Source organism: Hipposideros armiger, unplaced genomic scaffold (genome assembly GCF_001890085.2).
Source record: "Hipposideros armiger isolate ML-2016 unplaced genomic scaffold, ASM189008v1 scaffold_609, whole genome shotgun sequence".
Taxonomy (NCBI): domain Eukaryota; kingdom Metazoa; phylum Chordata; class Mammalia; order Chiroptera; family Hipposideridae; genus Hipposideros; species Hipposideros armiger.
In genome coordinates this window covers 188,413-201,040 of record NW_017731959.1, presented here as the reverse complement: position 1 = coordinate 201,040, position 12,628 = coordinate 188,413, and the positions used below count along the sequence as shown (strand labels likewise).

The 12,628-nt window shown below is 52.3% G+C and overlaps 1 protein-coding gene across 1 annotated transcript in view; it reads right to left on the bottom strand.

The window, feature by feature from the left end:
* GRAMD1A (GRAM domain containing 1A) overlaps window positions 1–12,628 on the bottom strand; it is a 26,144-nt gene that overhangs the window by 5,991 nt on the left and 7,525 nt on the right. The window contains exons 3-12 of the mRNA XM_019624799.1: window positions 8,926–9,136; window positions 8,817–8,837; window positions 8,290–8,374; window positions 8,050–8,153; window positions 7,876–7,971; window positions 6,992–7,072; window positions 3,687–3,799; window positions 3,365–3,515; window positions 2,611–2,812; window positions 833–1,024 (exon numbers count right to left, since the gene is read on the bottom strand). Coding sequence (XP_019480344.1) covers window positions 833–1,024; window positions 2,611–2,812; window positions 3,365–3,515; window positions 3,687–3,799; window positions 6,992–7,072; window positions 7,876–7,971; window positions 8,050–8,153; window positions 8,290–8,374; window positions 8,817–8,837; window positions 8,926–9,136 — 1,256 coding nt within the window. The remainder of the gene's footprint in view (window positions 1–832; window positions 1,025–2,610; window positions 2,813–3,364; window positions 3,516–3,686; window positions 3,800–6,991; window positions 7,073–7,875; window positions 7,972–8,049; window positions 8,154–8,289; window positions 8,375–8,816; window positions 8,838–8,925; window positions 9,137–12,628) is intronic.

Below are 12,628 nucleotides of genomic sequence, written 5' to 3'. Positions count from 1 at the left end.
AGACTGAGTGTCTCCGTCTGATGTGCCAGACTCTCCAGGGTATAAGCATAGTTTGGGGGAGGGGGGCTTGTATGCTCCCAACACAAGGCACAATCTTACTCATTCTGAAGTTCATTTTCATTAATATAGAAAAAAGAAACAGAAAAACTACCATCTGACTAGCCACTCCCCTACCTGAATCTCTTTCGCAGCCCCCTGAGCTCCTCTGCTGGTCCCATGGTCAACCCTTCTATCTCACCTGGCGCTGTGGCATCCCCGCTCCACACCTGGCTGCAGAGGCCCCACCTCAAGGGATTTCTCCCAGTGCCTACCTCCAGCCTCAGGGCCTATGCAGGTGCCTTGCTGCCCTCCTGGGTTCCTCTCCCCTACCTTCTCCCCTTTCTCTGGAAATGTTCCTCCTTCAGGCCTTGGTTTCAATTTCACATCCTTCCAGCAGCCTTTCCTGATACCTCTCAGATCACAGCTACCCCTCTGACACTCATTTGTTTGTGTGAGAATCTACCCTTGTTCTCACTCAATTCTGGGGCCTGTCTGTCCTGGTCTCTGCACGGGCCTGACAGAGTGGGTACTAAATGTGTGATCGTTAACTTGCATTTATGACATGCTTACTGTATGCTGCTGTTCTGGGAACTCTTCTAGTATTAACTCATTTAGTTCTCCTGAGACCCTGGCAAAGCAGATACTATTATCACACCCCCACTACACAGAAGAAGAAACATTAAAAGAGGCTGGGCCCCTGCCCAAGGCTGTTAAGAACAGAGCACTCTGGTCTCATGGATGCTGCTTTTAAGCCCCACATCCTGCCACACTTAATGTGCACAGCACTGCCCACCTGCCTCCCCCACCCCAACCCTGTGCCTGGGGATCCTCGGCCCCTGACCTGTGAACTTGCACTGCTCCAGGAAGCCCTGCAGAAAAGACGAGTCTGAGAAGAGCATTTGCTGGAGCCGCTCGGCACCCACGTGGAAGACGGAGTTGATGAGGAGACGGCCAGAGAGGTCAGGAAGCAGTGCGGCCAGGTCTGCTGGGAGACAGAGAGGGGCAGCAGATGAGGCTGCCTGCACGTGTCCCTCCTCGGATCGGTTCCTCGGTTTCCCTCTGGGTGACAGCTCCTCCCTAGTCCCAGCCTTGTGGGGTGGATGGGCAGACCTATCCTCCTACACTGGAGTGGACACTGATACAGCGCACTACTCGGCCCCCTCTGCTACAGGGGTGACTTCAGGGTGGCATGTACCCGGGCCCAGGCCATCAAAGACACCACGGTCAGCTCAGGGTGGAGCACAAACCTAGACCCAGCCAACTGCCGTTCCAGTGATCACAGGGTAGGCACGGGCTCCCACCTCAGCCTGTGACTCTCGCCCAATAATTGGTTCTGGGATATGTGTGTGACCGTAGGCCAGGCCAGGCAGCCACAGTGATTGGTTCACAGGTGTGTGTGTGACCCTAGGAAGTCAGTGATTGGTTCAAGAGTTGGCTCGTTCTCCAATCAGAGCCAACCCTAGAGCTTTTGGTGCAGCCACTGAGAAAAGCATGTTTTCTCTCTGCGAGGCTTGTCTGGGGCAGGGTGGGGGCTCTCTCTGCTCCCACAAGAGGAGAAACTACCTGAGAATAAAGTTGGCACAGAGAAATGGAGATGATGATGATGATGGAAATAATAGCCAACACTTACTAACTGGCCCAAGAACTTCACATACTGTATATTAACTCATAGAATTCTTAATAACAACCCTATGAGGAGGGTATGATTGCTAACCCTCTTTTTCAGATGAGGGTAATGAGGCTCACAGAGGTTAGATAATTTGCCCAGGTTACACAGCGAGGAATCACTGTGGTCAGGATTTAAACCCTGGCGATTTGGCTTCAGAGTCTGTGCTGCCACCCACCCACCCTGCCCTGCTACCTTTAAAGCAGAGCTAGGGCCGACTGAGTGGCTCAGTTGGTTTAAGAGCGTGAGCTCTGATCAACAGGGTCACCAGTTCAATTCCCACATGGGACAGTGAGCTGTGCCCAAGCTGAGCTGCCGCTGAGCTGCCAACAGGTGGCAGGATGGCTCAGCTGGTGAGAGCACGTGCTCCTAACAACAAGGTTGCCGGATTGACTCCCACATAGGATGGTGAGCTGTGCCCACCCACAACTAAAATTGAACACTGCACCTTGAGCTGAACTGCTCTGCTGCTGATGGGCGGCCGATGGCTCGGTGGTTAGAGCGTGCACGCTTAGCAACAAGGTTTCTGGTTCAACTCCCGCATGGCATGGTGGGCTATGCCCACCCACAACTAAGATTGAACACGGCACCTTGAGCTGAGCGGTCACGAGCTGCCAATGGGTGGCTGGATGGCAATGGTGCTTGGAGCTGAGCTAGCTGCACCCTCCACAACTAAGATTGAAGGACAACAACTTGTCTGTTCCCCTTCCCCAGTTCCCCAATAAAATCTTTAAAAAAAAAAAAGGAGAGCTAAAGACAGATGTCTAACAACACCATGTGAATGTTTAACCTGCCCACCCGCTGGATTTTTTAGCCCAGTGAGCCAGCAAATCCCTTGTTTAAGCCAGTCTGAGTAAGGTTTGTCATGTGTAACCGAAGCAAATGATTTGGGCCACCTGCCTCACCTTCCTCCCCCGTGGATGAGGAAGAGTTACTCGTGTCCGTCAATAGCTCCTCAGTAGGCAGCAGGTCCAAGGGGCCCAGGGAAGTGGGCCCGTCAGATGGGGTGGGCTCTGCACTAGGAGGTTCAGCCACCAGAGTCACTGTCTGGCTGGAGGAGGCATCTGGCTGGTTGTCTGTCTGCTGCTCCTCCTTGTCCTCCTCTGCCTGCAGAGAATGGCTTAATCCAATCTTGTCCCACCTCCATTCCAGCCTGAGGGCCCCTCTGTGCCTACATCATGGCCATAAGGATTCAAGACTATAAGAAAAACAATGCTGGGCGGTCACGTGTCTATGTAGGGCTTACAGCTGAGGTACGAGGGGCCCTGAGGCTGCCCAGACACGGCTCCAGGCCTGTCTTGGATACCTGGGCCATAAGCTTTCTCAGGCCTGTCCTGTCCATCTGTCTGTCCTAACCATGCCTTGCCTGTCTCCTACCTCATCCATCCACCCATCTCTTGCCTCTTCTGTCTCTCACTGTCTGTCTGTCTGTCTGTCTGTCTGTCTCCCCTTTGCCTGTCTCTTTCGTTCCCTATTTTTCTTGCCCATCTTCCCAGCTCTGTCCTTTCCCTCCGACCATCCCCTCTTCCCCCTCCATCCACCTTTCTCATCACCCCTGTCCCCTCAATCTGTCCATCAGCCCTCTCCCCAATACCACCCCCAGCCTTCCTGGCTCTCTTCCCCCCAGCATCCTCCTCTCTCTTCCACCTTCCTGCTTACCCCATGGTCTGCATCGCTGCTGGCCCGGGAAAGGTTGGGGGTGATGCGGCCACGGCGTGAGCCCACCGGGCTTGGCTCCTGGCTGTGGTCAGCTGCCCCCGACGGGGTGATGTCACTCAGGGCAATCACATCTCCCACTTCCTTGGGGCTCCTGCAGGGAAAGGGAGGGTGTGGGATAGCTGTATCCTCGAGACTCCACACACCCTCCTGTTCTCCCAGACTTTGTTCACCCACCTCGGTCCACCCAGGAGTCCGAGATCTCTGCGCACATCCCTTCCTGTGTCCCCCGACCCCAGGAACCAGCCGCCAACCTCTGACTCACCCCAGACCGTTCAGCTGCAAGGGGCAGACATAGTCCTCGTCCTCGCTGGTGAGGCCCAGCTCTGAGCCGTAGCACTGATGTACCAGGTGCCAGAGCTCCCGGGGACTCAGCGTCTGGGCAGGCAGGACGAGGGGTTGGCCTCCACCTCACAGGGGCCAGAACCCTTCCCACCCCATCCCCAACCAGCCCTCAGCTTCAGCAGTTCCCCCAGTGTCCACATGGGGGCAGCATGGTCACCCAGCCCAGATCTCACAGCCCAGTAGGGAGGAGCTCAAGGCTTTCCGGGTGGGGTGGGGTGGGGGGGGGCCTCACAATACTTCCACAGTTACAGGTTTATGGTCCCAATTTTACAGAAGAGAATAGGAGACCCTGCATGGGGAGGTCACACAAGTGACCAGAGGCAACTCAGGGATTCAAACCAGCCTCCAGAGCCTCTGCTCTCCCACCCCAGGCTGTCCTGTCCCCAACTATTTTCCAAGAGTTCTCAGGAGCCCTGGGCTGTCAGCTATCCATGGCCAGAAGGGGTGAATGACAATGATGAAATAGTAACAATAACGGCAATAATGAGTGGTAGCAGCAGACACTGAGTTGTTACCATGTACCAGGCATTCTTCTAATGCCTGCACATGAGCTAACTGAGTCTTCAAAAAAATTCTGCAAAGGCGGTGCTCACATCATTATTTTAAGACAATGACACTGTGGCACAGAGGTGCCCAAGTAGCAATGCTGAGATGTGATCCCAGGGGCTGGGCTAGCACCCTAGAGCTACCCACTGGGCTACCCTGCCTCATAAGGGCTGATACTGCTGAGCACTTATTCTGGGCCCAGCTCTGGCTGCTGTGAAGTAGGGACAGTCCCCACCTGACCAATGGGGTTCACTGACTTGCCTCAGGTCACTCAGCTCCTCAGTAACGGGGCTGCAACTCGAACCCTGGCAATCTGGCTTCAGAGCCTGAGCTTTGAACACTCCTCTGCCCTCGCACTCCTTGCAGACTTTGACGCAGCGCTGTTCCCTCTCTCAGGCTCCTGCTCCAGCTCTCTCGTCCCTGATGGCCACAGCTGGCATTGCCCCCGTGAGGACAGGACATGAGCACAGCCCTGCTAGAGGAGCAGGTTTGGGCCCTGGGAGGTACTACTGGCCATCAGCAGCAGACACTGTGCCATGTCTACCCGAAACCTAACCACCCCCCTCCCTGCCAGCAGAACCCTGATTTGAGGGTAAAAATCCTCTCCAGCCCCAGGGATGAATTATGATGATTGGTTTATACTGATCCTTTACTACATTCCCAGCTTCCTTTGCAACCGAAGGCAGTCATGTGACTCAGGTCTAGCCAAAGAAATGCAAAGAGAAGTCTGCTAAAGAAGGCTTTTCTTCCCTTATAAAGGGAAGTCCACTTTCTATCCATCCCTTTCCCCCTTCATGTTTGGGACACTTATGTGCGAGCATGACCCCTGGAGCTGGAGCCGCCATCTTGTAACCACAAGGCAACAAGCATGTGCACACATCATCAATATGCAGGGGGATGACAATGTGCAAAAAGGGACAAGGGTTTGGGTCCTTGATGACATAGGGGAGCCTTCAAACCCAACCTGGACTGCCTGCCTCCAGACCTCTTGTTACATGAGCATCAGTGTGACGCAGTGGTCGGCTGGACACCAGAACCTGACTGCAATGGGTCAGAACCCAAGTTCTGCCACATAAAAGACCATGTGACCAGGGGCAAGTCTATCCCTCCGTGCCCCATTAGTGAAATACTGGGTTGTCGGAAAAGTCATGACGTATTTCTTCTATGTTTTTCGTTGCAAAAATGCATCATGACTTTTCCGACAACCCAATACAAATAATAACCATACTGCCTTGCAGAGTAGTTGTGAAGATTAAATGAGTTAATTCATGTCATGTTCAGATCAGTGCCTGGCACCCAGTAGCACCATAAGTGTTAGCTATTAATACTATTATTACCTTATGAAATAATTCAGTATCTGTTTGCTTAAACCATTGTTTGGTTGGGTTTTCAGTCATTTGTAGCCAAATGCATCCTACATAAACCCATGCAACCACAGTGAGCATTCCAGGAGAGCCCGCTCAGGACTCTCAATAGACGATCAGATTGTGGTAAGTCTAAAATAAAATCCCTTACACAAAACCTTTGGGGCAAGACATGATTCAAATTGAGATCTGGGATTTAAGAAAAATACCACAGTGCCAATACCGTATGCTGTAATACAGCACCAATAATGATAAATGCATTGTGTTTAGTGTCCAGTGCAGTGTACACCAGAGGTTCTCGGTGTGGTCCAAGGATTTCTGGGGGTCCCCTAGACCCTCTCATGAGGTCCATGAAGTCAAAATTACTTTCCTAAGCATGATAACGTTACTAGTATGAGATGTTGCTTGCCCTTTTCACTGTTATTCTCATGAGTATGCAGTGGAGTTTTTCAGAGGCTATATGAACAGGCAATGCTGTCATTTTTCTGGCAGCTAATGCAATGTGTGTGCTTGTGTATTCTTGTGCTTAAAACTTTCCCAGTTTCAATTCCTAATACAGTAAATAAGGACAGATATAACCCACTTACACAAACGCTCTTTGGAGTCTACAATTATTTTAAGGAGCGTAAAACGTTCCTAAAACTATAAAGCTTGAGAATCACTGGAATACTCTATATTGGATACTATAACTTTATATTGAATTACAATTACAGCTAAGATTTACACATACTCATTAATAACTTTTTGTCCTGAAACACATGAATAGTCACATTAATTGAGCTAAATATAGACCTGGGCTATGCAAGAAGCATGCATGGCCATTTAAGTTTAAATTAATTAAAATTAAATTAAAAATGCAGATCCTCAGTCACACTAGCTACTTTTCAAGAGTTCAATAGGCACATATAGCCAGTGGCTACTGTACTGAACAGTACACGAATTGAGAATACTTCCATCAATGCAGAAAGTTCTTAGATAGTAGTGATATACACGATTAAAAAAAACTGTTATTAGCTCTCATCAGATCTTGCTGCCACACATAAAAAAAAAAACACATCCTCATTTTCAGAGCATTTTTGATTAGCAGATGATGAGGAAGGGGCCATGGATACACATTTCTAGTGGGCAGGGTCTGGCACTGGAGCTTGGGCTGGCCTCGGATGCAGCCTATGGAGGAAGCAGCCTGTGCACTGGGCCAGATGCCCATGGAGAAGAGCTGGGGAGTCCTCCAGGTCCCTGAGTTCTGGCATCCCTGGCCCCATGCTCTACCCTTGCCCACCTGCTAAGCTCCTGGCCAGGTCTCACGCAGGCTCACCTTTTCAAGCAGCGCATTCTGCCAGAGGCGGAAGATGAGAAGGAAGCAGCGGTCCCGGGCACCGAAGGAGGTGAAGAAATGCTGCAGGAGAGAGAGAGGAGGTTAGAGGGGGTGGGGGAGAAACAAGGCCAGAGGAAGGGGAAGCTCCACCCCCATCCATACTCTGCTCCTGATCTACATCCTGATGTATCCATTCATTCACCCCTGCATTCATTCCACAAAATGTTTATCTTGTGCCCAGCCCAGCACTGGACCCTGGAGTCACTGTGATAAGGAGATGACCCTTGTCCCTGTCCCCAATGTTCACAGTCCAGGGTGGAAGACAGGCATATCTCCAGATGAGGTCAGCCCAGAGTGACTGGGCTATGAGGGAAGAAACCCAGGGCATTTTCCCAGTCTCCTTCGCCCACTAGAGGTGGTCAACTGATCTTCTGGCCAATAAAACAGAAAGGGAAGTCTACTGTGAAGTGTCACGCGCGCGCGTGTGCGCGCGTGTGTCCAGCACCCTTCCCTTCTCCCTTCCTGTCTGGGCCATTGGTGTGAGGCAGCCATCTTGGGCCCATGAGGCAACAATCATGATGACAGCATGGAGAAACAGGGAAGGCTTCCAAGGAGAGAGGACCTCTGAGTGGCCGCTACATGGCAGGGAAGAATTTTACTGTTAATATTATCTCTGAGCAGCCGTGTGAGAGGACAAACTGCAGGGACTAAGCGAGGAGGGTAGTGTGGAGATCCAGGTCAGAGATGATAGGAGCCTGACAGATAAAGCAGCAGACTGAGAGCAGTTCAGGGTGCAGAACAAACAGGGCTGTGGTGCGGGGAGGAGGGAGGAGACGGTGAAGACGAGTGACCACGTGGCCCTGTCAGCAGGTCCTCTTGCTCACCTTCTCGCTCTCTGTGCAGATCTGGATGGCGTTGGGGATCAGCTTAGCCGTCTTTTCCTTCTTCAGGCATGTTACTTCCTTCAGCTGGATGGAAATCTAAGGAGGACAGGCAGGTCAGAAGGGGCTAGGGCCTTGCCTGCCCTGGGGCCCCTCCTTGTCCCCACGCCGGCTCACGGTCGTCTCCCAGCGAAAGATGTTGCTGTAGAAGCAGATCCAGTTCTCAGAGAGATAGAGGCGGCCCTGGAGGAGGATCTCACGCTGCAAGGCACAGGAGTAATCTGAGGCGGCCGGGGAGAGACGGGCAGACACCCGAGTCACACGGCTGGCCTGGCCAGCACCCAGGCGGGGAGGGCTGCGAGGGCAGAGCTGGGAGCTCAGGGTTGGGTTCAGGACAGGGTGGGCATCAGGACTCACCCACAATGAGGCGTTCGGCTTCAGGGAGTTTGCTGAACAGTTTCCGGAAGTCCTCGTTCCGTTGTTTGTACGTGGGGCTCAGCATCTAGGGGAAGTTTAAAAGGTGAGGACCCAGATGGGGATTCACACCCCGAATGCTGCCTCACAACACTCCCAGAAGCCCCTCAGTCACCTCTGCCCCGGGCAGGTTCTCGGAGGCGTTAAGTCTAGCTTACTCTGGCTTCCACTGCCGGTAACACGAGAGGAACCATGATGAGAGCTTCCATTTACTGATTTCTACATAAGCCAGGCCCTGGGTCATGTACCCACCAGCATCACTGACTCAGTGAAAGTTCCCTTCAGCCTTGTAATGTTGGGACTGTTTTAAAGGAGAGGCCCAGAAACCGTAAGCAACTCACTCAAGGTCACACAGCACGTAAGTAGCAGCAGAGGGTGTGACCCTAGGTCTGCTGACCCTAGCACCCACTCCTTGATCGCTGTCCCCCTCCCTTCCACCCCTCCAGCAAGCCCCCCTGCCCAACACTTACACTGTACCAGCTCTGCATCTTCTGCAAGAGAAAGAAGGGGGGTCAGAACAAGCCCCTGGATTCCTCCGCCTCCCACTCTTCTCTCTACCCTCCCTAGGCTTGCACCAACCTTGCTGTTGCGGATGAAGTTCCGGCTGCCCAGGCTCTGGGTGCTGGGTGTTCCAGACACCCCACCCTTCTCTGAGGAGCTATCTGACCCCTTCTCCACCATGGTACCTGGTTCCGGCTCAGGCGGGGGTCGGCTTGGAGGCAAGAGCTGCAGCCGCTTACGGAGAGATGGGGAGCTGCTTGGCGTGCTCCGCCCAGAGTGGGGGGTGGTACTGAGGATGGGGGGGGGGGAAGAGAGGGATCATGGGGAAAAACAAGTCAGGGTGTGGACACAGGCCTGTTATGGGAGGCTCACCCATCAGCCCATTGATCCCCACCCATCCATTCGACTCCACTTCCTAGAAGTGTGGCCCAAAGCAGGCTCCCTAGCTCGGTTACCTCCATTACTTCATCTGTGATCCGATCCAGGGGAAACATACATGTCCTCATCTGGTTATTTGAGGGTTAAATGAATCAGTACGTGTACAGGGCTTCTAACAGAGCCTGGCATACCATGAGCTCTCAATAAGACTGCTATTTTTTTAATTAACTTATTCATGCGTACAATAAATATTTACTGAGCAGCCACTTTCCACTCAGTTGCTTTAACTAAAAACCTAAGCATTTTATTTTCTTTCTTGCTCACCCCTCACTTCTAATCTGTTAGCAAATCCCACCTGGTCCACCTCCAAAATCTATAGCCATTATTTCTATTATACACACTCCTGCTCCACGGCCCTGGCCCAGCCTCCATCCTCTGCCACCTGCACACCAGGCACCTCCTCCCTGGTCTCCTGCCCCTGTCCACCCCCACGCACACACGTGCGTGAGCGAGGTCTGCTTCCTACATGCTGCCAGAGGGAGCCTATGAACCCCCGAGTCAGGTCAGGGCCTTCCTGGTTGAGCCATCCCCCCACTGCAACTCACTCCAGCAAAAAGCAAAGTCTTCATCTTGACACCCAAGGCTCTAGTGTGGTCCCCGTCACTCCCTTCATCCCAGCCTCCTCTTGCTCATTAAGTTTGCCAATGCTATTCCCGAGTCAAGGCGTCTGCAATTCTGTTCCCTATGCCTGGAATGTCCTTCCACAGCCCCAGCGAAAGCAGCTCTGTCTTATTCCGCTCAAATGCTCCTCCCCTGGTGGCCCAACCTGAAGTAGCCCCCAACTCCCAGTCTATCTCAACTCATCTTGATGGCTTATTTGGTTTGTTCATTGTCTGCCCAGACTGTGCACTTCAGGAGATCTCGGCTGCCACTGTGTTCCCAGCACCCAAAACTATAAGGGGCACAAAGTGAACCCTGAATACACATTAGTGACTATGTGAATCATCTGAATAATCCAGGCCCTGCCTGGAGGTGGGAGCAGCAGAGACCACCAGGCAGGGTTCCTGCCTTACGGAATCAGCCTCCTGCTGGGAGGCAGCCCCTGAACAAACAGAACTCTGCAGAGGACTGAATAAACACAAACTGCCATAGGGCAGTGGAGTCAGTCCGGGGAACTTTAAAGGGACAGTTTTGTTGACTTTTGTTATCAGGACCTTGGCAAGCTCTGCATATGATTCATTGTAAGGTTCCTCACACAAAGCTATGCATTTGACAGTTACCACGCGCACATCACAGAGGAACAGGCTCAAAGCAGCGAACCCACCGGAACCCACCCAAACCTCTCGCCCAAGGACACACAGCTGGTTTAATTCGGGGCAAGGTTCCGATGTGAGGTCCTTAATCTACCCTGGGGAGGAAGTGGGAGACCTCAACCACTTGGGGCTCCTCAAACGTCTCTCCCCTGCCTCCAAGCTTTAGCACACTGTTCCCTCTGTCCAGACCGTCCTTTCTCCTTTGACTAGCAAACTCTTCTACATCCTTCAGGATTCTTGCTCACAAACCCCCTTCCGCCGGGATACTGCCTCCCTTCTGTGGGTCCCCACAGCTCCCATCCCAGCCCTAACCACTCTGCCTCTGCTTCCCTCATCCCAGCCCTGATTACTCTGTGCTGTCACTGTTTGATGACAGCTCCATTTTCCCCACAGGTCTGTGAGCTCCCTGACGGCAAATCTTGGTGTCAAGTATTGCTCAGGACGGAGTCTAAAGTAGGCAGTCGTGTCATACGTGTGAAACAAATTTGTGGAATAAAATAAATGAGATGGTGACCTGAACCACCACCACTCTTCCTGAACTATTGAAACCACCTTCTCTCAAGGTCTCCCTGCCCGGAGCCTGTGCCCTGATAAAGTGAACTAGCATCTTAAGATGCTTAACCATAGAGTTGGGAGGACTATGGGTGGAGCTGGGCCCCTTGTTAACCCTATAATCCTGACTTCCCATTCATCCTTATGGTAATTCTGGGGGTGGGATCATAATAAAGGCATTAGCCATCTTGAAACCGTGGTCTTTTTGTCTCCATGTGGGCTGCCAGTAGGAGCTCCGTGTGGGAGGTGTGCTTTCCGCACTGCGGTGGTGGTCTTGCTTTTCTTTTCCTGAATAAACCGTTTCTTTTGTGGATTACTTGGAGAGTTATTTTTCGCAGGTTCAACAGCCCCCACATGCAGACAGAGGAAACCAGTGAACCTGAGTCAGGTTAGGGCCCTCCTGGTGAGCTCTCTCCTGGCTGCACCTCACTCCAGCTATTATAAAAGCCCAGGGCTGGACCCTCTCATCACCGCCAGCTTCTGCCTTGACTGTGCCCTCTGCCCAAATGCCCTTCCTCCCAGATGTCTGCAGGGCTCCCTTACTTCTTTCAGATCTCTTCTCAATGGACATTTCTTGAAGATAACCTTCCCTCACCAATTTAAACCACACTCCCCATCTCCTGACCCCGTCCCTCTTCATCTCTCTCTCCTTAGCACTTCCCCCACGTGCCCTCCTGTATTTTCCCTTGTTTCTGATCATCCCACACAGGAGGTGCACTCCAGGGGAAGGGTGTTTTGCTCCTAGAATGAGGCCTGGGCATGGTGGGTGCTCCTTGAGCATCTGCTCTTGTGGATGGAATGAATGAATGACCCTCCACCCCCTCCTCACAGAACTTGGATTCAACCAGGTGTGCGACTTGCCCACCCCTCCACAGGCTGAGGCTGTGCCAGGTCTCAGTTTGATTACTTCCCTGTGTGACCTTGGGCAAGTGTCTAAACCTTTCTGTGTCTCAATTTCTTCTTAAATATAGAGGGAATGTAACAGTATCCACCTCACAGAGTTGTCTGGAGGAGGCCATACATACATACAGCCCACCAAATGGAGAGCACTCTAGTGTGATCATTTGGGACTGTCAGACTAAAATGGAGTACAGGGCCCTGCCACCGCCCTAGTGTACCTGTGTCCAAGCTGCTATGCTGACCCCAACAAGTGCAGTACAAACACCTCAGCCTGGCACACGGAGTCCTAACTGACCCCAAACTGCCGTCATTCACTCTCTAAGTATGCAATGACCACCTGCCCTGCACCAGGCACTAGGCACACCCAAGTGAGCAAACCAGGTACAACAATCCCTGTCCTCGGGCCCTGACATTCTGGTTGGGGAACAGACTATCGATAAGGAAACACATAAATGAGAATGATGATCTCACTGACACTGGTCACGCCAACAGCACCAGTAGCACCTGGAAGTTGTGAGAAATGCAGGTTCTGGGACCCATTGCAGACTTCCTGAATCAGAGACAGGGTGGGGCTCAGGAGACTGAAGTTCGTTCAAGCAGGAGGACCACAGTGATAAAGGACGGCAAGTGGGTGGGTG